At 46.3% G+C, this 27175-nt stretch overlaps 1 protein-coding gene across 1 annotated transcript in view; it reads right to left on the bottom strand.

Moving 5' to 3' along the window:
- Positions 1-24688, bottom strand: part of LOC115121694 (dual specificity calcium/calmodulin-dependent 3',5'-cyclic nucleotide phosphodiesterase 1B-like) — a 50186-nt gene extending 25498 nt beyond the window's left edge. The window contains exons 1-2 of the mRNA XM_065004209.1: positions 24219-24688; positions 11862-11975 (exon numbers count right to left, since the gene is read on the bottom strand). Coding sequence (XP_064860281.1) covers positions 11862-11975; positions 24219-24271 — 167 coding nt within the window. The 5' untranslated portion in view covers positions 24272-24688. The remainder of the gene's footprint in view (positions 1-11861; positions 11976-24218) is intronic.
- Positions 24689-27175: the final 2487 nt, after the last annotated feature.

Genomic DNA, 27175 nt, shown 5'->3' with positions numbered 1-27175 from the left:
CCTGCCTGAGAGAGGAGAGAGAGAGCAACTCAGACCTGCCTGAGAGTGGACAAATCAGACCTGCCTGAGAGAGGAGAGACAGAAAAAAGCTGACCTGCCCAAGAGAGGAGAGAGCAAATCAAACCTGCCTGAGAGAAGAGAGAGAGGACAAATCAGACCTGCATGAGATAGGAGAGAGAGAGAAAATCAGACCTGCCTGAGAGAGAGAGAGAGAGCAAATCAGACCTGCCTGAGAGAGGAGAGAGAGGACAAATCAGACCTGCCTGAGAGAGGAGAGATAGAGCAAATCAGACCTGCCTGAGAGAGGAGAGAGAGAGCAAATCAGACCTGCCTGAGAGAAGAGAGAGAGGACAAATCAGACCTGCCTGAGAGAGGAGAGAGAGCAAATCAGACCTGCCTGAGAGAGGAGAGAGAGGACAAATCAGAACTGCCTGAGAGAGGAGAGAGAGAGCAAATCAGACCTGCCTGAGAGAGGAGAGAGAGAGCAAATCAGACCTGCCTGAGAGAGGAGAGAGAGAGAGAGAGAGCAAATCAGACCTGCCTGAGGAGAGAGAGCAAATTAGACCTGCCTGAGGAGAGATAGCAAATCAGACCTGCCTGAGAGAGGAGAGAAAGAGAGAGCAAATCAGACCTGCCTGTGGAGAGATAGCAAATCAGACCTGCCTGAGAGAGGAGAGAAAATCAGACCTGCCTGAGAGAGGAGAGAGAGAGCAACTCAGACCTGCCTGAGAGTGGACAAATCAGACCTGCCTGAGAGAGGAGAGAGAGAAAAAATCTGACCTGCCCGAGAGAGGAGAGAGCAAATCAAACCTGCCTGAGAGAAGAGAGACAGGACAAATCAGACCTGCCTGAGATAGGAGAGAGAGCAAATCAGACCTGCCTGAGAGAGGAGAGAGAGAGCAACTCAGACCTGCCTGAGAGTGGACAAATCAGACCTGCCTGAGAGAGGAGAGAGAGAAAAAATCTGACTTGCCCGAGAGAGGAGAGAGCAAATCAAACCTGCCTGAGAGAAGAGAGAGAGGACAAATCAGACCTGCCTGAGATAGGAGAGAGAGCAAATCAGACCTGCCTGAGAGAGGAGAGAGAGGACAAATCAGACCTGCCTGAGAGAGGAGAGAGAGGACAAATCAGACCTGCCTGAGAGAGGAGAGAGAGCAAATCAGACCTGCCTGAGAGAGGAGAGAGAGGACAAATCAGACCTGCCTGAGAGTGGACAAATCAGACCTGCCTGAGAGAGGAGAGAGAGAAAAAATCTGACTTGCCCGAGAGAGGAGAGAGCAAATCAAACCTGCCTGAGAGAAGAGAGAGAGGACAAATCAGACCTGCCTGAGATAGGAGAGAGAGCAAATCAGACCTGCCTGAGAGAGGAGAGAGAGGACAAATCAGACCTGCCTGAGAGAGGAGAGAGAGGACAAATCAGACCTGCCTGAGAGAGGAGAGAGAGCAAATCAGACCTGCCTGAGAGAGGAGAGAGAGGACAAATCAGACCTGCCTGAGAGAGGAGAGAGAGCAAATCAGACCTGCCTGAGAGAGGAGAGAGAGAGAAAATCAGACCTGCCTGAGAGAGAGAGAGAGAGCAAATCAGACCTGCCTGAGAGAGAGAGAGAGAGAGCAAATCAGACCTGCCTGAGAGAGAGAGAGAGACAAATCAGACCTGCCTGAGAGAGGAGAGAGAGAGCAAATCAGACCTGCCTGAGAGGAGAGAGAGACAAATCAGACCTGCCTGAGAGAGGAGAGAGAGCAAATCAGACCTGCCTGAGAGAGGAGAGAGCAAATCAAACCTGCCTGAGAGAGAGAGAGAAGGACAATTCAGACCTGCCTGAGAGAGGAGAGAGAGCAAATCAGACCTGCCTGAGAGAGGAGAGAGAGGACAAATCAGACCTGCCTGAGAGAGGAGAGATAGAGCAAATCAGACCTGCCTGAGAGAGGAGAGAGAGAGCAAATCAGACCTGCCTGAGAGAGGAGAGAGAGAGAGAGCAAATCAGACCTGCCTGAGGAGAGAGAGCAAATTAGACCTGCCCGAGGAGAGATAGCAAATCAGACCTGCCTGAGAGAGGAGAGAAAGAGAGAGCAAATCAGACCTGACTGCGGAGAGATAGCAAATCAGACCTGCCTGAGAGAGGAGAGAAAATCAGACCTGCCTGAGAGAGGAGAGAGAGAGCAACTCAGACCTGCCTGAGAGTGGACAAATCAGACCTGCCTGAGAGAGGAGAGAGAGAACAAATCTGACCTGCCCGAGAGAGGAGAGAGCAAATCAAACCTGCCTGAGAGAAGAGAGAGAGGACAAATCAGACCTGCCTAAGATAGAGAGAGAGCAAATCAGACCTGCCTGAGAGAGAGGAGAGAGGACAAATCAGACCTGCCTGAGAGAGAGAGGGACAAAGAGAGAGAGATAGATCAAATCAGACCTGCCTGAGAGAGGAGAGAGAGAGCAAATCAGACCTGCCTGAGAAGAGAGAGAGGACAAATCAGACCTGCCTGAGAGAGGAGAGAGAGCAAATCAGACCTGCCTGAGAGAGGAGAGAGAGGACAAATCAGACCTGCCTGAGAGAGGAGAGAGAGCAAATCAGACCTGCCTGAGAGAGGAGAGAGAGAGAAAATCAGACCTGCCTGAGAGAGGAGAGAGAGAGCAAATCAGACCTGCTTGAGAGTGGACAAATCAGACCTGCCTGAGAGAGGAGAGAGAGAAAAAATCTGACCTGCCCGAGAGAGGAGAGAGCAAATCAAACCTGCCTGAGAGAAGAGAGACAGGACAAATCAGACCTGCCTGAGATAGGAGAGAGAGCAAATCAGACCTGCCTGAGAGAGGAGAGAGAGAGCAACTCAGACCTGCCTGAGAGTGGACAAATCAGACCTGCCTGAGAGAGGAGAGAGAGAAAAAATCTGACTTGCCCGAGAGAGGAGAGAGCAAATCAAACCTGCCTGAGAGAAGAGAGAGAGGACAAATCAGACCTGCCTGAGATAGGAGAGAGCAAATCAGACCTGCCTGAGAGAGAGAGAGAGGACAAATCAGACCTGCCTGAGAGAGAGAGAGAGGACAAATCAGACCTGCCTGAGAGAGGAGAGAGAGCAAATCAGACCTGCCTGAGAGAGAGAGAGAGGACAAATCAGACCTGCCTGAGAGAGAGAGAGAGAGCAAATCAGACCTGCCTGAGAGAGAGAGAGAGAGAGCAAATCAGACCTGCCTGAGAGAGAGAGAGAGAGCAAATCAGACCTGCCTGAGAGAGGAGAGAGAGCAAATCAGACCTGCCTGAGAGAGGAGAGAGAGGACAAATCAGACCTGCCTGAGAGGAGAGAGAGAGCAAATCAGACCTGCCTGAGAGAGGAGAGAGAGAGCAAATCAGACCTGCCTGAGAGAGGAGAGAGAGCAAATCAGACCTGCCTGAGAGAGAGAGAGAGGCAAATCAGACCTGCCTGAGAGAGGAGAGAGAGAGCAAATCAGACCTGCCTGAGAGAGGAGAGAGAGAGAAAATCAGACCTGCCTGAGAGAGGAGAGAGAGAGCAAATCAGACCTGCCCGAGAGAGGAGAGAGCAAATCAAACCTGCCTGAGAGAAGAGAGAGAGGACAATTCAGACCTGCCTGAGAGAGGAGAGAGAGCAAATCAGACCTGCCTGAGAGAGGAGAGAGAGGACAAATCAGACCTGCCTGAGAGAGGAGAGATAGAGCAAATCAGACCTGCCTGAGAGAGGAGAGAGAGAGCAAATCAGACCTGCCTGAGAGAGGAGAGAGAGAGAGAGCAAATCAGACCTGCCTGAGGAGAGAGAGCAAATTAGACCTGCCCGAGGAGAGATAGCAAATCAGACCTGCCTGAGAGAGGAGAGAAAGAGAGAGCAAATCAGACCTGACTGCGGAGAGATAGCAAATCAGACCTGCCTGAGAGAGGAGAGAAAATCAGACCTGCCTGAGAGAGGAGAGAGAGAGCAACTCAGACCTGCCTGAGAGTGGACAAATCAGACCTGCCTGAGAGAGGAGAGAGAGAACAAATCTGACCTGCCCGAGAGAGGAGAGAGCAAATCAAACCTGCCTGAGAGAAGAGAGAGAGGACAAATCAGACCTGCCTAAGATAGGAGAGAGAGCAAATCAGACCTGCCTGAGAGAGGAGAGAGAGGACAAATCAGACCTGCCTGAGAGAGGAGAGATAGAGCAAATCAGACCTGCCTGAGAGAGGAGAGAGAGAGCAAATCAGACCTGCCTGAGAGAAGAGAGAGAGGACAAATCAGACCTGCCTGAGAGAGGAGAGAGAGCAAATCAGACCTGCCTGAGAGAGGAGAGAGAGGACAAATCAGACCTGCCTGAGAGAGGAGAGAGAGCAAATCAGACCTGCCTGAGAGAGGAGAGAGAGAGAAAATCAGACCTGCCTGAGAGAGGAGAGAGAGAGCAAATCAGACCTGCTTGAGAGTGGACAAATCAGACCTGCCTGAGAGAGGAGAGAGAGAAAAAATCTGACCTGCCCGAGAGAGGAGAGAGCAAATCAAACCTGCCTGAGAGAAGAGAGACAGGACAAATCAGACCTGCCTGAGATAGGAGAGAGAGCAAATCAGACCTGCCTGAGAGAGGAGAGAGAGAGCAAATCTGACCTGCCTGAGAGAGGAGAGATAGAGCAAATCAGACCTGCCTGAGAGAGGAGAGAGAGAGCAAATCAGACCTGCCTGAGAGAGGAGAGAGAGAGAGAGCAAATCAGACCTGCCTGAGGAGAGAGAGCAAATTAGACCTGCCCGAGGAGAGATAGCAAATCAGACCTGCCTGAGAGAGGAGAGAAAGAGAGAGCAAATCAGACCTGACTGCGGAGAGATAGCAAATCAGACCTGCCTGAGAGAGGAGAGAAAATCAGACCTGCCTGAGAGAGGAGAGAGAGAGCAACTCAGACCTGCCTGAGAGTGGACAAATCAGACCTGCCTGAGAGAGGAGAGAGAGAACAAATCTGACCTGCCCGAGAGAGGAGAGAGCAAATCAAACCTGCCTGAGAGAAGAGAGAGAGGACAAATCAGACCTGCCTAAGATAGGAGAGAGAGCAAATCAGACCTGCCTGAGAGAGGAGAGAGAGGACAAATCAGACCTGCCTGAGAGAGGAGAGATAGAGCAAATCAGACCTGCCTGAGAGAGGAGAGAGAGAGCAAATCAGACCTGCCTGAGAGAAGAGAGAGAGGACAAATCAGACCTGCCTGAGAGAGGAGAGAGAGCAAATCAGACCTGCCTGAGAGAGGAGAGAGAGGACAAATCAGACCTGCCTGAGAGAGGAGAGAGAGCAAATCAGACCTGCCTGAGAGAGGAGAGAGAGAGAAAATCAGACCTGCCTGAGAGAGGAGAGAGAGAGCAAATCAGACCTGCTTGAGAGTGGACAAATCAGACCTGCCTGAGAGAGGACAAATCAGAGAGAGAGAAAAATCTGACCTGCCCGAGAGAGGAGAGAGCAAATCAAACCTGCCTGAGAGAAGAGAGACAGGACAAATCAGACCTGCCTGAGATAGGAGAGAGAGCAAATCAGACCTGCCTGAGAGAGGAGAGAGAGAGCAACTCAGACCTGCCTGAGAGTGGACAAATCAGACCTGCCTGAGAGAGGAGAGAGAGAAAAAATCTGACTTGCCCGAGAGAGGAGAGAGCAAATCAAACCTGCCTGAGAGAAGAGAGAGAGGACAAATCAGACCTGCCTGAGATAGGAGAGAGAGCAAATCAGACCTGCCTGAGAGAGGAGAGAGAGGACAAATCAGACCTGCCTGAGAGAGGAGAGAGAGGACAAATCAGACCTGCCTGAGAGAGGAGAGAGAGCAAATCAGACCTGCCTGAGAGAGGAGAGAGAGGACAAATCAGACCTGCCTGAGAGAGGAGAGAGAGAGCAAATCAGACCTGCCTGAGAGAGGAGAGAGAGAGAAAATCAGACCTGCCTGAGAGAGGAGAGAGAGAGCAAATCAGACCTGCCTGAGAGAGGAGAGAGAGCAAATCAGACCTGCCTGAGAGAGGAGAGAGAGGACAAATCAGACCTGCCTGAGAGAGGAGAGAGAGAGCAAATCAGACCTGCCTGAGAGAGGAGAGAGAGAGAAAATCAGACCTGCCTGAGAGAGGAGAGAGAGAGCAAATCAGACCTGCCCGAGAGAGGAGAGAGCAAATCAAACCTGCCTGAGAGAAGAGAGAGAGGACAATTCAGACCTGCCTGAGAGAGGAGAGAGAGCAAATCAGACCTGCCTGAGAGAGGAGAGAGAGGACAAATCAGACCTGCCTGAGAGAGGAGAGATAGAGCAAATCAGACCTGCCTGAGAGAGAGAGAGAGAGCAAATCAGACCTGCCTGAGAGTGGACAAATCAGACCTGAGAGGAGAGAGAGAGAGAGCAAATCAGACCTGCCTGAGGAGAGAGAGCAAATTAGACCTGCCCGAGGAGAGATAGCAAATCAGACCTGCCTGAGAGAGAGAGAAAGAGAGAGCAAATCAGACCTGACTGCGGAGAGATAGCAAATCAGACCTGCCTGAAAGAGGAGAGAAAATCAGACCTGCCTGAGAGAGGAGAGAGGAGAGAGAGAGCAACTCAGACCTGCCTGGAGAGGACAAATCAGACCTGCCTGAGAGAGGAGAGAGAGAACAAATCTGACCTGCCCGAGAGAGGAGAGAGAGCAAATCAAACCTGCCTGAGAGAGAGAGAGAGGACAAATCAGACCTGCCTAAGATAGGAGAGAGAGCAAATCAGACCTGCCTGAGAGAGGAGAGAGAGGACAAATCAGACCTGCCTGAGAGAGGAGAGATAGAGCAAATCAGACCTGCCTGAGAGAGAGAGAGAGAGCAAATCAGACCTGCCTGAGAGAAGAGAGAGAGGACAAATCAGACCTGCCTGAGAGAGAGAGAGAGCAAATCAGACCTGCCTGAGAGAGGAGAGAGAGGACAAATCAGACCTGCCTGAGACCAAATCAGACCCTGAGAGAGGAGAGAGAGCAAATCAGACCTGCCTGAGAGAGAGAGAGAGAGAAAATCAGACCTGCCTGAGAGAGAGAGAGAGCAAATCAGACCTGCTTGAGAGTGGACAAATCAGACCTGCCTGAGAGAGGAGAGAGAGAAAAAATCTGACCTGCCCGAGAGAGGAGAGAGCAAATCAAACCTGCCTGAGAGAAGAGAGAGAGGACAATTCAGACCTGCCTGTGAGAGGAGAGAGAGCAAATCAGACCTGCCTGAGAGAGGAGAGAGGACAAATCAGACCTGCCTGAGAGAGGAGAGATAGAGCAAATCAGACCTGCCTGAGAGAGGAGAGAGAGAGCAAATCAGACCTGCCTGAGAGAGGAGAGAGAGAGAGAGCAAATCAGACCTGCCTGAGGAGAGAGAGCAAATTAGACCTGCCCGAGGAGAGATAGCAAATCAGACCTGCCTGAGAGAGGAGAGAAAGAGAGAGCAAATCAGACCTGACTGCGGAGAGATAGCAAATCAGACCTGCCTGAGAGAGGAGAGAAAATCAGACCTGCCTGAGAGAGGAGAGAGAGAGCAACTCAGACCTGCCTGAGAGTGGACAAATCAGACCTGCCTGAGAGAGGAGAGAGAGAACAAATCTGACCTGCCCGAGAGAGGAGAGAGCAAATCAAACCTGCCTGAGAGAAGAGAGAGAGGACAAATCAGACCTGCCTAAGATAGGAGAGAGAGCAAATCAGACCTGCCTGAGAGAGGAGAGAGAGGACAAATCAGACCTGCCTGAGAGAGGAGAGTTAGAGCAAATCAGACCTGCCTGAGAGAGGAGAGAGAGAGCAAATCAGACCTGCCTGAGAGAAGAGAGAGGACAAATCAGACCTGCCTGAGAGAGGAGAGAGAGCAAATCAGACCTGCCTGAGAGAGGAGAGAGATGACAAATCAGACCTGCCTGAGAGAGGAGAGAGAGCAAATCAGACCTGCCTGAGAGAGGAGAGAGAGAGAAAATCAGACCTGCCTGAGAGAGGAGAGAGAGAGCAAATCAGACCTGCTTGAGAGTGGACAAATCAGACCTGCCTGAGAGAGGAGAGAGAGAAAAAATCTGACCTGCCCGAGAGAGGAGAGAGCAAATCAAACCTGCCTGAGAGAAGAGAGAGAGGACAATTCAGACCTGCCTGTGAGAGGAGAGAGAGCAAATCAGACCTGCCTGAGAGAGGAGAGAGGACAAATCAGACCTGCCTGAGAGAGGAGAGATAGAGCAAATCAGACCTGCCTGAGAGAGGAGAGAGAGAGCAAATCAGACCTGCCTGAGAGAGGAGAGAGAGAGAGAGCAAATCAGACCTGCCTGAGGAGAGAGAGCAAATTAGACCTGCCTGAGGATAGATAGCAAATCAGACCTGCCTGAGAGAGGAGAGAAAAGAGAGCAAATCAGACCTGCCTGCGGAGAGATAGCAAATCAGACCTGCCTGAGAGAGGAGAGAAAATCAGACCTGCCTGAGAGAGGAGAGAGAGAGCAACTCAGACCTGCCTGAGAGAGGAGAGAGAGAACAAATCTGACCTGCCCGAGAGAGGAGAGAGCAAATCAAACCTGCCTGAGAGAAGAGAGAGAGGACAAATCAGACCTGCCTAAGATTTACATTTACATTTAAGTCATTTAGCAGACGCTCTTATCCAGAGCGAAGATAGGAGAGAGAGCAAATCAGACCTGCCTGAGAGAGGAGAGAGAGGACAAATCAGACCTGCCTGAGAGAGGAGAGATAGAGCAAATCAGACCTGCCTGAGAGAGGAGAGAGAGAGCAAATCAGACCTGCCTGAGAGAAGAGAGAGAGGACAAATCAGACCTGCCTGAGAGAGGAGAGAGAGCAAATCAGACCTGCCTGAGAGAGGAGAGAGAGGACAAATCAGACCTGCCTGAGAGAGGAGAGAGAGCAAATCAGACCTGCCTGAGAGAGGCGAGAGAGAGAAAATCAGACCTGCCTGAGAGAGGAGAGAGAGAGCAAATCAGACCTGCCTGAGAGTGGACAAATCAGACCTGCCTGAGAGAGGAGAGAGAGAAAAAATCTGACCTGCCCGAGAGAGGAGAGAGCAAATCAAACCTGCCTGAGAGAAGAGAGAGAGGACAATTCAGACCTGCCTGAGAGAGGAGAGAGAGCAAATCAGACCTGCCTGAGAGAGGAGAGAGAGGACAAATCAGACCTGCCTGAGAGAGGAGAGAGAGAGAGAGCAAATCAGACCTGCCTGAGGAGAGAGAGCAAATTAGACCTGCCTGAGGAGAGATAGCAAATCAGACCTGCCTGAGAGAGGAGAGAAAGAGAGAGCAAATCAGACCTGCCTGCGGAGAGATAGCAAATCAGACCTGCCTGAGAGGAGAGAAAATCAGACCTGCCTGAGAGAGGAGAGAGAGAGCAACTCAGACCTGCCGAGAGTGGACAAATCAGACCTGCCTGAGAGAGGAGAGAGAGAAAAAATCTGACCTGCCCGAGAGAGGAGAGACCAAATCAAACCTGCTTGAGAGAAGAGAGAGAGGACAAATCAGACCTGCCTGAGAGAGGAGAGAGAGGACAAATCAGACCTGCCTGAGAGAGGAGAGATAGAGCAAATCAGACCTGCCTGAGAGAAGAGAGAGAGGACAAATCAGACCTGCCTGAGAGAGGAGAGATAGAGCAAATCAGACCTGCCCGAGAGAGGAGAGAGAGCAAATCAGACCTGCCTGAGAGAAGAGAGAGAGGACAAATCAGACCTGCCTGAGAGAGGAGAGAGAGCAAATCAGACCTGCCTGAGAGAGGAGAGAGAGGACAAATCAGACCTGCCTGAGAGAGGAGAGAGAGAGCAAATCAGACCTGCCTGAGAGAGGAGAGAGAGAGAGAAAATCAGACCTGCCTGAGAGAGGAGAGAGAGAGCAAATCAGACCTGCCTGAGAGTGGACAAATCAGACCTGCCTGAGGAGAGAGAGCAAATTAGACCTGCCTGAGGAGAGATAGCAAATCAGACCTGCCTGAGAGAGGAGAGAAAGAGAGAGCAAATTAGACCTGCCTGAGGAGAGATAACAAATCAGACCTGCCTGAGAGAGGAGAGAAAGAGATAGCAAATCAGACCTGCCTGAGGAGAGAGAGCAAATTAGACCTGCCTGAGGAGAGATAGCAAATCAGACCTGCCTGAGAGAGGAGAGAAAGAGAGAGCAAATTAGACCTGCCTGAGGAGAGATAGCAAATCAGACCTGCCTGAGAGAGGAGAGAAAGAGATAGCAAATCAGACCTGCCTGAGGAGAGAGAGCAAATTAGACCTGCCTGAGGAGAGATAGCAAATCAGACCTGCCTGAGAGAGGAGAGAAAGAGAGAGCAAATTAGACCTGCCTGAGGAGAGATAGCAAATCAGACCTGCCTGAGAGAGGAGAGAAAGAGATAGCAAATCAGACCTGCCTGAGAGAGGAGAGACAGTGATGGGAACAGGGACAGGGACACATTCTTTTTCGTTTCCCTTATTCTAAGCGGTACAGCAATCACACTCTGTTGAATGACACATTTAAGTAGATGGAAACATTGCAGCCTTCATTACAGCCTTGATCACAGCCTTCATCACAGTCTTATTTATTTCCTTCATTACAGTCTTCATCACAGCCTTCATCACAGTCTTCTTTATTTCCTTCATGACAGCCTTTCATCACAGCCTTCATCACAAAATTCAACACAACCTTCATCAAGCCTTCATCACAATCTTCTTTATACCCTTCATCACAATCTTCATCACAATCTTTCTTTACACCCTTCATCACAGCCTTCACCACAGCCTTCATCACAGCCTTCTTTATTTCCTTCATTACAGCCTTCATCACAACTTTCATCACAACCTACATCACAACCTTCATCACAGCTTTCATCACAGCCTGCTTTATACCCTTCACCACAGCCTTCATCACAGCCTTCATCACAGCCTTCTTTATATCCTTCATCACAGCCTTCATCACAGCCTTCTTTATATCCTTCATCACAGCCTGCTTTATACCCTTCACCACAGCCTTCATCACAGCCTTCTTTATATCCTTCATCACAGCCTTCATCACAGCCTTCTTTATATCCTTCATCACAGCCTTCTTTTTTTTACCCTTCATCACAGCCTTCATCACAGCCTTCACCACAGCCTTCATCACAGCCTTCTTTATATCCTTCATCACAGCCTTCTTTATATCCTTCATTACAGCTTTCTTTTTTTTAACCCTTCATCACAGCCTTCATCACAGCCTCCTTTATACCCTTTATCACAGCCTTCATCACAGCCACCTTTATATCCTTCATTATAGCCTTCATTACAGCTTTCATTACAGCCTTCACCACAGCCTTCATCACAGCCTTCATTACAGCCATCGTTATATCCTTCATTACAGCCTTCATTACAGCCTTCACCACAGCCTTCACCACAGCCTTCACCACAGCCTTCATTACAGCCTTCACCACAGCCTTCATCACAGCCTTCATTACAGCCATCTTTATATCCCTCATTACAGCCTTCATTACAGCCTTCACCACAGCCTTCATCACAGCCTTCATTACAGCCATCTTTATATCCTTCATTACAGCCTTCATTACAGCCTTCACCACAGGCTTCATCACAGCCTTCAATACAGCCATCTTTATTTCCTTCATTACAGCCATCTTCATATCTTTCTCTACATCCTTCATTACAGCCATCTTCATATCGATTATCACAGCCTTCATGACAGCCTTCATCAAGGTGCTTTGGGGTCATATCAAAGGAGACAGGGTGTCTAAGGGGAAATACTAAATATAGACAAGTAGACATGCTTGCCTTGGAACACCTTATGGCTCAAATATTAAATATAGACAACACATAATGTGGAGCATTGTGTTCAGAGTGGAAACAAGGATATGCTGATATAGTTGGTTCGTAAATGCGTTCCAGGCCTTAAGCAGGCAGTAGGGGCTTACAGTATCATACAATATAATCACACTAAAGGCCACACTTTACCTGGTCCCATCAAAGTAAACAGCTTCCAGTAAGGATGCTGTGTAGTCCAAGTTCTTCTTCAGATCTTCGAAGTCCACATCTTTCTCTTCCAATTGCTTGACCATACACCTCAGCCTGGAAAGAGAGTCCCAAAAGTCTTCATAAGCACTTTACACATGATATAGGCAATATAAAGGATTTATGATGGTGTTACTAATGAACTTTTAGAGGAAAGAAAATCCTGCACGCTGCACTTGCTTAGTATCAGCCTCACGACCTTCATCAGAGCTTTTATGCCTTTAATGTTGGGTTTAATTTAAAGTAGGAGTGGAGGATGACATTTTGTTGATGAATAACCTTGGTTCCTGTCATAGCACAACACTATCATCAACAACAAGATATTCAGTAAGACAGCAGTGTTTTCAAAACACAGTCAGGTATATGATGGGAGCAATTACTAAGCAATTTCCCCCCCAAAAGCCTTGTGTTTGTATATTATGGATCAATGTTATGAGCTGGCAATGCTTTGACAATAGGATGAAAGGTCTGGGAAACTGGGAGAGAGGGAAAGAGAGAGAGGGGAGAAGAAGAGAGAGAGAGAGAGAGAGAGAGAGAGAGAGAGAGAGAGAGAGGGGGAAAGACAGAGGGGGGAGAAGAGCGCGCGAGAGAGAGAGAGACAGAGAGGGAAAGAGAGAGAGGGAGAGGAGAGAGAGAGAAATAGAAAGAGAGAAAGAAAGAAAGAAAGAAAGAAAGAAAGAAAGAAAGAAAGAGAAAGAGAGATGGAGGGAGAGAGAGAGAGAGAACGGGAAAGAGAGAGGGGGGGAGAAGAGCGAGAGAGAGAGAGAGAGAGAGAGAGAGAGGGACAGAACGAGGGGAAGGAGAGAGAGAGAGAGAGAGAGAGATAGAAAGAGAGAAAGAAAGAAAGAAAGAAAGAAAGAAAGAAAGAAAGAAAGAAAGAAAGAAAGAAAGAAAGAAAGAGAAAGAGATGGAGGGAGAGAGAGAGACAATTAATAAATATCAATCATTTGGAAGAGTTGTAATACTACTCCGTGAGGTGTGGAGCGGACCAGAGAACCAGTGGCAGGAAGGCATCATTAGCCCCACATTTTCTATCATTAGCCCCACATTTTCTATCATTAGCCCCACATTTTCTATCATTAGTCCCACATTTTCTATCATTAGCCCCACATTTTCTATCATTAGTCCCACATTTTCTATCATTAGCCCCACATGTTCTATCATTAGTCCCACATTTTCTATCATTAGCCCCACATTTTCTATCATTAGTCCCACATTTTCTATCATTAGCCCCACATTTTCTATCATTAGCCCCACATTTTCTATCATTAGCCCCACATTTTTTATCATTAGCACCACATTTTCTATCATTAGCCCCACATTTTCTATCATTAGCCCCATATTTTCCATTAAATAGGAAAACTGCCCAAACTTTCAATCATTTGGTTATACGGCCACCGCATCTTAAAATGGCATGCATACAGAATTAGATACAGTACATGACCAAAAGTATGTAGACACCTGCACATCGAATATCTCATTACAAAATCATGGGCATTAATATGGAGTTGGTCCCCCTTTGCTGCTATAACAGCCTCCACTCTTCTGGGAAGGCTCTCCACTAGATGTTGGAACATTGCTGCGGGGACTTACTTCCATTCAGCCACAAGAGTATTAGTGAGGTCAGGCACTGATGTTGAGCAATTAGCAGTCGGCTTTCTAATTCATCCCAAAGGTGTTCGATGGGGTGAAGGTCAAATATCAGCCCACGGAGAGAAGCACGAGCTTGAACTTTACTTAACTTTCTAGAGGAGTGGTCACCAACCGGTCGATCACGATCGACTGGTTGATCTCCAAGGCATTCCTAGTCGATTACCGAACATTTCTGTAAAAACCCAACTATAAAGCCTTGTGTTCCTATTATTTGTATTCGTCTCGGGCTGTTGGCAGTAGGTGCACCCGATTCAGCTGCCCTGCACGCAGGGTAGGCCAATTGTTGCCATTTGTAATCATTTAAAGTGTCTGAAGGTACGAACTCTGCCTTCCCAGAGAGTAAATCAAGTGCACTATAGGCCTGCTGCTGGCCAATCGGATGTCTCAGTAACATAGCAGGGATAAAAGATTGTTACTGAAAAATCGATACTGTGAGATTACAAAAATGTTTAGAGTTTGAATACTGTGTCCTTTTTTGGTCAGTGTCAGTGGAGGAAAGGGAGAGTGGAGGCATGCTGAGACTGACCATCAGATGCATTCACCATCAGCCCAGTAAAATAAAAAATAAAAACAAATGATTTAATTGTATGGCTGTGCCTCACAAGCAATACAACAACAGATCTATTATAGCCTGTGATCATATTGCCTATATAGCCTACCTCAAATTTTCAAATATAATTTAAATAAATGTCCAGAACAACAATGCATTGGCAGGTAAATTAGAATTAGAGGGAACATTGGTTGAGGTCAGGGCTCTGTGCAGGCCAATCAAGTTTTTCCACACCGATCTCAACAAACCATTTCTGTTTGGACCTCGCTTTGTGCACGGAGGTATTGTCATCCTGAAACAGGAAAGGGCCTTCCCCAAACTGTTGCCACAAAGTTGAAGGCACAGAATCATCTAGAATGTCATTGTATACTGTAGTATTAAGCTTTCCCTTCACTGGAACTAAGGGGCCCGAACCATGCACTATGCATTGGGGCAGGTAGTGTTCTCCTGGCATAAGCAAAACCCGTCCGTCGGACTGCCAGATTGTGAAGTGTGATTCATCCCTTCAGAAAACACGCTTCCACTGCTGCAGAGTCCAATGGCAGCAAGCTTTACACCACTTCAGCCAACGCTTTGAGCATGGTGATCTTAGGCTTGTGTGTGGCTGTTCGGCCATGGAAACCCATTTCATGAAGCTCCCAATGAACACTTATTGTGTTGACATTGCTTCCAGAGGCAGTTTGGAACTCGGTGGTGAGTGTTGCAACAAAGGACAGACACACTACGCTATTCAGCAGTTGGTGATCCCGTTCTATGAGCTTGTGTGGCTTACCACTTCCCAAGGCAGCACTTACAGTTGACCGGGGCAGCTCTAGCAGGGCTGGAATTTGACGAACTGGCTTGTAGGAAAGGTGGCATACTGTGACGGTGTCACGTTGAAAGTCACTGAGCTCTTCAGTAAGGCCATTCTGCTGCAAATGGTAATCTATGCAGTTAAATAAAGGTAAAATAAATGAATTAATATGCCAACGTTTGTGCATGGCTGTGTGCTCAATTCTATACACCTGTCAGCAACGGGTGTGGCTGAAGTAGCCAAATCCATTAATTTGAAGGGGTGTCCACATACTTTTATATATTTAGTGTATATCAATTCAAAGGGTCGAATCGGCTGATTGAGTGCTGATAGAATGCTGATAGAATCCAGATGGAATGCTCATAGAACGCTGATAGAATCCAGATGGAATGCTCATAGAAGGCTGAAAGAATCCAGATGGAATGATCATAGAATGCTGATAAAATCCAGGTGGAATGCTCATAGAACACTGATAGAATCCAAATGGAATGCTCATAGAATGCTGATAAAATCCAGGTGGAATGCTCATAGAACACTGATAGAATCCAGATGGAAAGCTCATAGAATGCTGATAAAATCCAGATGGAAAGCTCATAGAATGCTGATAGTGCTTCCTAGCGATACATACACTAAGTGCTTTTCACCATATATAATGCATATCTGAACTTATTCTCCGGTGCATTAGTAGTTGGTGCTCCAAACTGACTCATGACACCATCAGTGTTTCACTACATTTATGTTATAAGGCTGCTATTCATTATGGTCTACAGTTACTAAATCAAGAATAAAAAAAAAATATATGTAGCCTATACACGCTGGATCAAAAACAACACAGCCCAGGCTAAAACTACAGCCCCCCCAAGGCAAAATACTTTCACAGGAAATAAAATTGACAGGGAAATCAGTAACACTAACTCACATACTATTGCTCTGACCTCATATGCCAATCTTAGAACATAAAATACCCCCCGAGTAGACTACACTGCACTTCAAGGGTTCAAAAACAACCACTGGCATTTGAAAATTGATTTAAGGGATGGTGATAATCCATTTCTCATAAAATAGGGTTTATGAGTGTTCAAGTTCTCGTGCTTAACAATTGAGCTGCCTGCTCATAATGCTCTATGAATGTTGTTATAGATGTTTATGAGCAGCTATTAAGATGTATCCTGCATTATAATGCGTTATGCACAGCATGTGTACTTAGAATGCATTATGAAGAGGTTAGTCACGGTGGGACCACAATCACTTCATTTTTAATCACAGTTGCACTGTTAGCCAACAAATGAAGACGGCGTCAACTCTGTGAAAGTGACATGAGCCGCTTGTGTGTTAATCACACGTCAGCGAGGGGGTTCTGAAAGCCGCCCAGTCATAAAAATAGCAGGCATGGGAGGGCTGCGACACAGCGGGAGGGCTTCATGCTTGATGACGAATTTAGAATAATCTGCTTGATAATGTGACTGCTTTGTTGTGGATTAAAGAGGAAGGAAAACATGCGTTTAATGTACCGTCTCAGTTTCAGAAGATACATTACCAGTTGTAATATCTCAGTATGTACTGTAACCTCAGTAGAGTATGTACAGTAACCTCAGTAGAGTATGTACAGTAACCTCAGTAGAGTATGTACTGTAACCTCAGTAGAGTATGTACAGTAACCTCAGTAGAGTATGTACAGTAACCTCAGTAGAGTATGTACAGTAACCTCAGTAGAGTATGTACAGTAACCTCAGTAGAGTATGTACTGTAACCTCAGTAGAGTATGTACAGTAACATCAGTAGAGTATGTACTGTAACCTCAGTAGAGTATGTACAGTAACCTCAGTAGAGTATGAACTGTAACCTCAGTAGAGTATGTAAAATGACCTCAGGATTTTAATGTAACCTCAGTAGAGTATGTACTGTAACCTCAGTAGAGTATGTACGGTAACCTCAATAGAGTATGTATTGTAACCTCAGTAGAGTATGTGCGGTAACCTCAGTAGAGTATGTACAGTAACCTCAGTAGAGTATGTGCAGTAACCTCAGGAGTTTACAGTAACCTCAGTAGAGTATGTACTGTAACCTCAGTAGAGTATGTACGGTAACCTCAGTAGAGTATGTACTGTAACCTCAGTAGAGTATGTACAGTAACCTCAGTAGAGTATGTACAATGACCTCAGGATTTTACAGTGACCTCAGTAGAGTATGTACTGTAACCTCAGCAGAGTATGTACGGTAACCTCAGTATAGTATGTACTGTAACCTCAGTAGAGTATGTACTGTAACCTCAGTAGAGTATGTACAGTAACCTCAGTAGAGTATGTACTGTAACCTCAGTAGAGTATGTACAGTAACCTCAGTAGAGTATGTACAGTAACCTCAGTAGAGTATGTACTGTAACCTCAGTAGAGTATGTACAGTAACCTCAGTAGAGTATGTACAGTAACCTCAGTAGAGTATGTACAGTAACCTTAGTAGAGTATGTACAGTAACCTCAGTAGAGTATGTACAGTAACTTTAGGATTTTACAGCAACCTCAGTAGAGTATTTACAGTAACCTCAGTAGAGTATTTACAGTAACCTCAGGATGTTAAAGTAATCTCCATAAGTACAGTAACCTCAGTATGTATAGTAACCTCAGGATGTTACAGTAACCTCAGGATGTACAGTAACATCAGTATGTACAGTAACCTCAGGATGTTACAGTAACCTCAGTATGTACAGTAACCTCAGTATGTACAGTAACCTCAGGATGTCACAGTAACCTCAGTAGAGCAAGTACAGTAACCCCAATAGAGTATGTATGGTAACCTCAGTAGAGTATGTACAGAAACCTCAGGATTTTACAGTAACCTCAGTATGTTACAGTAACCTCCATAAGTACAGTAGCCTCAGGATGTTACAGTAACCTCAGGATGTTACGGTAACCTCAGTAGAGTATGTACTGTAACCTCAGTAGAGTATGTACTGTAACCTCAATAGAGTATGTACAGGAACCTCAGAAGAGTATGTACAGGAACCTCAGTAGAGTATGTACTGTAACCTCAGTAGAGTATGTACGGTAACCTCAGTAGAGTATGTGCAGTAACCTCAGGATTTGACAGTAACCTCAGGATTTGACAGTAACCTCAGTATGTCACAGTAACCTCAGGATGTACAATAACCTCAGGATGTTACAGTAACCTCAGGATGAGCAGTGAGGAGCAGTGAGGAGCAGTGGGGATCAGTGAGGAGCAGTGAGGATCAGTGAGGAGCAGTCAGGAGCAGTGAGGAGCAGTGAGGAGTAGTGAGGAGCAGTGAGGAGTAGTGAGGAGCAGTGGGGATCAGTGAGGATCAGTGAGGAGCATTCGGGAGCAATGAGGAGCAGTAAGGAGTAGTGAGGAGCAGTGAGGATCAGTGAGGAGCAGTCAGGAGCAGTGAGGAGCAGTGAGGAGTAGTGAGGAGCAGTGAGGAGCAGTCAGGAGCAATGAGGAGCAGTCAGGAGCAATGAGGAGCAGTAAGGAGTAGTGAGGAGCAGTGAGGATCAGTGAGGATCAGTAAGGAGTGTAGTGAGGAGCAGTGAGGATCAGTGAGGAGTAGTGAGGAGCAGTGAGGATCAGTGAGGATCAGTGAGGAGCAGTAAGTAGTAGTGAGGAGCAGTCAGGATCAGTGAGGAGCAGTAAGGAGCAGTGAGGATCAGTGAGGAGCAGTAAGTAGTAGTGAGGAGCAGTGAGGATCAGTGAGGAGCAGTCAGGAGCAGTGAGGATCAGTGAGGATCAGTAAGGAGTGTAGTGAGGAGCAGTGCGGATCAGTGAGGAGTAGTGAGGAGCAGTGAGGATCAGTGAGGATCAGTGAGGAGCAGTAAGTAGTAGTGAGGAGCAGTGAGGATCAGTGAGGAGCAGTCAGGAGCAGTGAGGATCAGTCAGGAGCAATGAGGATCAGTGAGGAGCAGTCAGGAGCAGTGAGGAGCAGTGAGGTGCTATTTTTTATTTTTGTTTTTATTTCACCTTTATTTAACCAGGTAGACCAGTTGAGAACAAGTTCTCATTTACAGCTGCGACCTGGCCAAGATAAAGCAATGGAGTGCGACAAAAACAACAACAAAGAGTTACACATAAACAAACCTACAGTCAATAACACAATAGAAAATGTTTGTACAGTGTGCGTAAATGTAGAAGATTAGGGAGGGTAAGGCAATAAATAGACCAGAGAGGCAAAATAATTACAATTTAGCAATAACACTGGCGTGATAGATTTGCAGATGATGATGTGCATGTAGAGATACCGGGGTGCAAAAGAGCAAGATGATAAATAACAATATGGGGAAGAGGTAGTTGGGTGGGCTATTTACAGATTGGCTGTGTACAGGTACAGTGATTGGTAAACTGCTCAAACAGCTGATGTTTAAAGTTAGAGAGGGAGATATAAGAATCCAGCTTCAGAGATTTCTGCAATTCATTCCAGTCATTGGCAGCAGAGAACTGGAAGGAAAGGCAGCCAAAGTCATTGGCAGCCAAGTGTTGGCTTTGGGGATGACCAGTGCAATATACCTGCTTGGAGCACGTGCTATGGGTGGGTGTTGCTATGGTGACCAGTGAGCTGAGAAAATACAGGGCTTTACCTAGCATAGACTTATAGATGACCTGGAGCCAGTGGGTTTGGCAACGAATATGGAGTGAGGGCCAGCCAACGAGAGCATACAGGTCGCGGTGGTGGGTAGTAAATTGGGCTTTGGTAACTAAACGGATGGCACTGTGATAGACTACATCCAGTTTGCTGAGTATTTCCCTCTCTAACTTTAAGCATCAGCTGTCAGAGCAGCTTACTGACTGATCACTGTACCTGTGCACAGCCAATCTAAAAACAGCACACCGACTGCCTCATCCCTATATTATTACTTACCCTCTTGCTCTTTTGCACCCCAGTATCTCTACTTGCACATCATCATCTGCACATCTATCACTCCAGTATTAATGCTAAATTGTAATTATTTTCGCATCTAGGGCCTATTTATTGCCTACCTCCCTACTCTTCTACATTTGCACACACTGTACATACATTTCTCTGTGTTATTGACTGTACGTTTGTTTATGTGTATCTCTGTGTTGTTTTTGTCTCCCTGCTTTGCTTTATCTTGGCCAGGTCGCAGTTCAATGGCCTACCTGGTTTAAATAAAGGTATAATAAGAAAAAAAATAATAATGAAAGTTGCTGCAGGGGGCTGACATGTTGGCCAGGGTAGGGGTAGCCAGGTGGAAACCATGGCCAGCCATAGGAAAATGCTAATTGAAATGATCGATTATCGTAGATTTATCGGTGGTGACAATGTTTCCTATCCTCAGTGCTGTGGGCAGCATGGAGGAGGTGCTCTTATTCTCCATGGACTTTACAGTGTCCAAAAACTTTTTGGAATTAGTGCTATAGGATGCACATTTCCTAACTTTCCTAACTGACTGAATATATTGGTTCCTGACTTCCCTGAAAAGTTGCATATTATGGGGGCTATTCGATGCTAATGCTGAATGCCACAGGATGTTTTTGTGCTGGTCAAGGGCAGTCAAGTCTGTGGCGAACCAAGGACTATATCTGTTCTTAGCTCCACCTTTTTTGAATGGGGCATGCTTTGTTAAGACAGTGAGGAAAGCACTTTTAAAGAGCAACCAGGCATCCTCTACTGAAGGGATGAAGTCAATATCCTTCCAGGACACCCGAGGCAGGTCGATAGAAAGGCCTGCTCGCTGAAGTGTTTTAGGGAGCGTTTGACAGTGATGAGTGGTGGTCGCGGACCCATTACACACGCAGGCAATGAGGCAATGATCGCTGAGATTCTGGTTGAAGACAGCAGAGGTGTATTTGGAGGGCAAGTTGGTCAGGATGATATCTAAGATGGTGCCCATGATTACGGATTGAGGGTTGTACCTGGTAGGTTCCTTGATCATTTCTGTGAGATTGAGGGCATCTAGCTTAGATTGTAAGACGGCCGGGGTGTTAATATGTCCCAGTTTAGGTCACCTAACAGTACGAACTCTGAAGAAAGATGGGGGCAATCAATTTACATATGGTGTACAGGACACAGCTGAGGGCTGAAGGGGGTCTATAACAAGCGGCAACGGTGAGAGACTTGTTCTGGAAAGGTGGATTTTTTTAATTAGAAGCTCGAATTGTTTGGGCACAGACCTGAATAGTATGACAGAACTCTGCAGGCTATCTCTGTAGTAGATTGCAACTCCACCCCCTTTGGCAGTTCTATCTTGTCAGAAAATATTATTAGTTAGGGATGGAAATTTCAGGATTTTTGGTGGCCTTTCTAAGCTGAATTTCAGACATGGCTAGGACATCAGGGTTGGTGGAGTGTGCTAAAGCAGTGAGTAAAACAAACTTAGGGAGGAGGCTTCTGATGTTAACATGCATGAAACCAAGGATTTTACGGTTATAGAAATGAACAAATGAGAGCGCCTGGGGAATGGGAGTGGAGCTGGGGGCTTCAGGGCCTGGGTTAACCTCTGCATCACCAGAGGAACAGAAGAGGAGTAGGATAAGGGTACGGATAAAGGCTATAAGAACTGGTCGCCTAGTGTGTTCGGAAACAGAGAGTTAAAGGAGCAGATTTCTGGGTGCGGAAGAATCGATTCAAGGCATAATATACAGACAAGGGTATGGTAGGATGTGAATACAGTGGAGGTAAACCTAGCCATTGAGTGACGATGAGAGAGGTTTTGTTTCTAAAGGCACCATTTAAGCCAGATGAGGTCACTGCATGTATGGGGGGTGGAACAAAAGGGCTAACTAAGGCTTATTGAGCCGGTCTGGAGGCTCTACAGTGAAATAAGACAATAATCACAGACCAAAACTGCAATAGACAGGGCATATTGACATTAGGGAGAGGCATGTGTAGCCAAGTGATCATTGGGTCGAGTGAATAGCTAGGCGAGCTGGAGTCACGGCGATTCAGACAGTTAGCAGGCTAATAGATGGGCCTTCGGGGGACGTCACAACGGAAAAGCCTGTTGAAACCTCCTTGGACGGTTACGTTGGCCGACCAGGCGTGATGGATCGGTGGGGCTCCGTGTCGGCTGTGTAAGTGTCCAGGCCAATTGGCAAAATAGTATTGTAGCCCAAGAATTGGCTGATGGACCTCTTCAGCTAGCCGGGAGACAGGCCTAGCTCGAGGTTAGCTCCAGGCTAACTGGTGCTTGCTTCGGGACAGAGACGTTAGCCAGGAGTAGCCACTCGGATAGCAGCTAGCTAGCTATGATGATCCGGTGTAAAGGTTCAGAGCTTGTGAAAGGAATCCGGAGATGAGGTAGAGAAAAAGCAGTCGATATGCTATGGGTTGATATCGCGCTGTGCAGACTGGTAGAAATTGACCCGGCTGAAGCTGGCTGATGTCCGAGTTAACGGTGATGACCGCTAGCAGTGACTAACTGACTACTAGCTAGTAGCTAGTTAGCTGGCTAGCTGCTGATGCGGAGTTCCGGTTCTAAAGTGTAATAAATAGCAGATCCATACCACATTGGGTGAGGCGGTTGCAGGAGAGTATGTTCAGTCCGATGATGGAAATTGAGATTAAAAAAAAAATATATATATATATATATAGGAAATATATACCAAGAAAAATATATATACATGGGACTTGACGGGACAAGACAAACAGACCTGCTACGGCTATGCCATCTTGGAATAAGGGGCAGTGAGGAGCAGCGAGGAGCAGCGATGAGCAGTGAGGAGCAGTGAGGAGCAGTGAGGAGCAGCGAGGAGCAGTTAGGAGCAATGAGGAGCACCGAGGAGCAGCGAGGAGCAGTGAGGAGCTGTAAGGAGCAGCGAGGAGCAGCGAGGAGCTGTGAGGAGCAGCGAGGAGCAGTGAGGAGCATTGAGGAGCAGTGAGGAGCAGTTAGGAGCAGTTAGGAGCAATGAGGAGCAGTAAGGAGCAGTGAGGAGCAATAAGGAGCAGTGAGGAGTAGTAAGGAGCAGTGAGGAGCAGTGAGGATCAGTGAGGAACAGTGAGGATCAGTGAGGAGCAATAAGGAGCAGTAAGGAGCAGTGAGGAGCAATACGGAGCAGTAAGGAGCAGTGGGGAGCAATAAGGAGCAGTAAGGAGCAGTGAGGAGCAATAAGGAGCAGTGAGGAGTAGTAAGAAGCAGTGAGGAGCAATAAGGAGCAGTGAGGAGCAGTGAGGATCAGTAAGAAGCAGTGAGGAGCAATAAGGAGCAGTGAGGAGCAATGAGGAGCAGTGAGGAGCCGTGAGGAGCAGTAAGGAGCAGCGAGGAGCAGTGAGGAGCAATGAGGAGCAGTGAGGAGCAGTGAGGAGCCGTGAGGAGCAGTAAGGAGCAGCGAGGAGCTGTGAGGAGCAGTGAGGAGCAGTGAGTAGTAGTATGGAGCAATAAGGAGCAATGAGGAGCCGTGAGGAGCAGTAAGGAGCAGTGAGGAGTAGTGAGGAGCAATAAGGTGCCGTGAGGAGCCGTGAGGAGCCGTGAGGAGCCGTGAGTAGCAGTGAGGAGCAGTGAGGAGCAATAAGGAGCAGTGAGGAGCAATAAGGAGCAACGAAGAGCCATGAGGAGCAGTGAGGAGTTGTACAGAGAAGTGTGGCACGTCCTATCACTCTAAACTCCAAACTAAACACGTCAAGGTTATGCATATCAATTGTTAAAATAAAGGTCTCACAACCACATTACAAAGCGGAGAACAGCCTATTGAGGGACGGACCGACAAAAGAAACCAACAAGCAGACAGATTCATGAAACAAAAGCAGTAGACTGTTTCAGTCCGCATGCCATACAGAGAGAGATGTGTCCTCAGACCTTGACGCAGCACATATGTTACAGTATGTACAGTAATCTCAGTACAGTATGTACAGTAACCTCAGGATTTTACAGTAACCTCAGTATGTACAGTAACCTGAGTACAGTATATAGAGTAACCTCAGTATGTACAGTAACCTCTGTATGCACAGTAACCTCATCATGTTACAGTAACGTTAGTATATACAGTAACCTCAGTATGTACAGTAACCTCATCATGTTACAGTAACGTTAGTATATACAGTAACCTCAGTATGTACAGTAACCGCAGGATGTTACAGTAACCTCAGGATGTTACAGTAGCGTCAGGATGTTACAGTAACCTCAGGATTTTACAGTAACCTCAGTAGAGCAAGTACAGTAACCTCAGTATGTACATTAACCTCAGGATGTTACAGTAACCTGAGTATGCACAGTAACCTCAGGATGTTACAGTTACCTCAGTATGTACAGTATAACACCTTACTTCCTACCTTATCACAGACAAGAAAGGTTAATAAGGTTCAGAAATTCATTGCTACTCACTTTTTCTCCCCCTTCTCTTACCTGGAGATAGGTGTCTGGAGATGTTTCTTCCTCACTCTCACCAGCTCAGCCATCCAGCCCACAGTAAGGCAAAACCTTTACAACCTCTTATAGCCCACAGTTAGACACTGCCTGCACAGCCCAAAGGTACTGTCTCTTACAGCCCTAAGCTCAGAGCTCAGGCACAGTGACACAGAGAACTGAGAGAGACTCTCCCCAGAAAATACTAGAAAGCAAAAAGTTATCTCAGATAGCCTACTGTTCAACTGAACCACCCAAAGTTCTCTCAGATAGCCTACTGTTCAACTGAACCACCCAAAGTTCTCTCAGATAGCCTACTGTTCAACTGAACCACCCAAAGTTCTCTCAGATAGCCTACTGTTCAACTGAACCACCCAAAGTTCTCTCAGATAGCCTACTATTCAACTGAACCACCCACAGTTCTCTGTCCCGAGAAAGACTTCTGGTAGACCCCAGCCTGCGTAGCCTGCACCCACATCTGATGGGACCTGAACTGTGATTGGTCGAGGCCAAAGTGTGTCAGTTCTGTCAATGCTGTGAAAGGAAGCAGGGCTGGGCTGGAGGAAGAGATAGAAATAGAGAGAGGGGGGAGTGGCCGAGGCAACCTCACTGGTGGGGTGTTGACTGCTATGCTTTCAAGGCAATGTGTGTGTGAACTCTAAACCCCAATGAGAATTTTCCACTGCACCGGCAAAGCACAGACCAAAGTCTTGTTCACTACAGAGCCTGTGTGATAGAATGACCAAACCAAAATAAACCAATAAAAACTGTCCTGGAAAGTCACCCACAACAATTCTCCACAGGCTAACTAGTACTCGGCTACCCAGAAATACAACAACCTTACAGGCCATGTCAAATGAAAACACAACCGTAACATGAGTCAATAACCAGGGGTTATGTTAAAAAAAGGCATTTCTCCAACACATTACAACACAGTGTGGCAGTTTGTTTGAATCCTAAACATTTATCAAAACAACAACAACATGTCCGATGTGGAGGCTGAAACTTCATCTCCTTCTCTTTCATAGCTTTCATGGCAAAAGAAATCTAAGAGTTTCTAGTCACTTACAGTACAAGATCAGAGATGACATTCAATTGATTTTTGAACTTGGGGCATACACACATCATGTATAGCTTCAATTCATTAAGCCTCGTTTTATAACTGTGAGGCTGGGAGAGGGCTCTGGCGACGTCACTGGGGAAATGAGTGACTTTCCCTGGTTGCTTGTCTTGCTTGGTGACTGGGTCACTCCCATGCTCCCATGCTCTTTGACTTGCCTCTTCAATTCAGAGCGTATGACTGCATTTCATTCTGAGAATTGTAAAAAAGGGGGTGGGTTCTACTAAGAGAACAAATAGAATTGTTTTAAGATGCTCATACCATGGATCATTTAGCGATTTGGTTCTGAATTGTAGGACCCCTTTAGGTATACAAAAAAATATAGAATTTGTGGTTCACTACTAAAGCCCATAGAAACACCACAGGATAACGCATTCATAAACTAACAAAAACAAGGACAGTCAAAACATTTATCAGAAGGAATGAGTTTTTGGGACACACGTTTAACCCAAAATGTTTGTTTGCACAAAACTATCTCCATACTTCCATTCATTTATATGGGTTACCTTCAGATTAAGGTTTAATATCTATATATATATCGCCATACTTCCATTCATTTATATGGGTTACCTTCAGATTAAGGTTTAATATCTATATATATATCGCCATACTTCCATTCATTTATATGGGTTACCTTCAGATTAAGGTTTAATATCTATATATATATCGCCATACTTCCATTCATTTATATGGGTTACCTTCAGATGAGTTTCGTGACACTTGTGGTGAGCAAAACGCCCAATGGTGAGAAGACATTTTCGGGACATCTCATGGTCTGACAAACGTCGCTGTAGCTCGGCCACCTTTCACTGAGGATGTGCCATTATATACGGATTTTGATAGGGATTTTTTATTTTATTTTATTATGACACTGAGATTGACGCACGTGTGCATCAATAGACTCTTAACGATTAAGTCAATTCAGAGGTTTCAATTTCCATTTTTTTTGTTACATTCAAAGGCAATTTGAATTAGTTGGTTGTTAAATGTTTGATATGTTGTGTTTACACTTTGGCATCAGGGTGGTCGGGGAAAATCTTCACCTTTGCAAGGGAAAAAAACCATTTTCACCTACCTCATCCCCATACTGTTTTTATTTTATTTAAAAGCTCTTTTGCTAATGAATCTTTAATCTGATCATTTATCATGACTTAGTAGAAGGATTAGCCCACTGGCCAAAAACTGGTTGAATCATAGATGTTTCCATATCATTTCAACAGCAACAACAAAAATATATGTGATGATGATGCTGAATCAATGTGGAAAAATGACAGGATTTGAAAATTGTAATCAACGTAAGGGAATGTTTTTTTACAGCCAATGTTTAACCTAAATCCAATGACATAGTTACATTTTTTGTTGATTTCACATTAGTTGAAATTTCAACCAAATGTATATCAAAACTAGAAGATGAACTGACCTGTGCCCAGTGGGAGAATAAAAAATCGAGAACCAATCAAACTGCAGAGTGGGAGGAGTCTTCCAGTGTTCATTAGCCAAGGATTCTCAGTGTCTTTTGATTGCATTTAGAAGGATTGATCTGATTTAATTATGACTGCTGGACATCCTCTTCATCTAGTCTAGATTAAACCTCTTCATCTTGTGTAGATTAAACGTGCTAGTCTGGTCCTGTCCACTCCTCTCCTCCCACTGAATATCTCTCTCCCTCTCTCCTGTCTCTCCCCCTCTATCTCTCTCTCCTTCTCCACTCCTCTCTCTATTCCCATTAACTATATCAACCACCACCTCTGGTCTCTCTCTGCCTAGGAACTGACCTCAGAGCAGATGTAATTCACTGTCTATTTACTTTTATTGCAGAGACTTGAATTCGTACAGT

Source organism: Oncorhynchus nerka, linkage group LG2, assembly GCF_034236695.1.
Source record: "Oncorhynchus nerka isolate Pitt River linkage group LG2, Oner_Uvic_2.0, whole genome shotgun sequence".
In the NCBI taxonomy this organism is placed as follows: Eukaryota; Metazoa; Chordata; class Actinopteri; order Salmoniformes; family Salmonidae; genus Oncorhynchus; species Oncorhynchus nerka.
The sequence above is the reverse complement of the archived record's forward strand: the minus strand, read 5'-3'. Positions and strand labels throughout refer to the sequence as shown.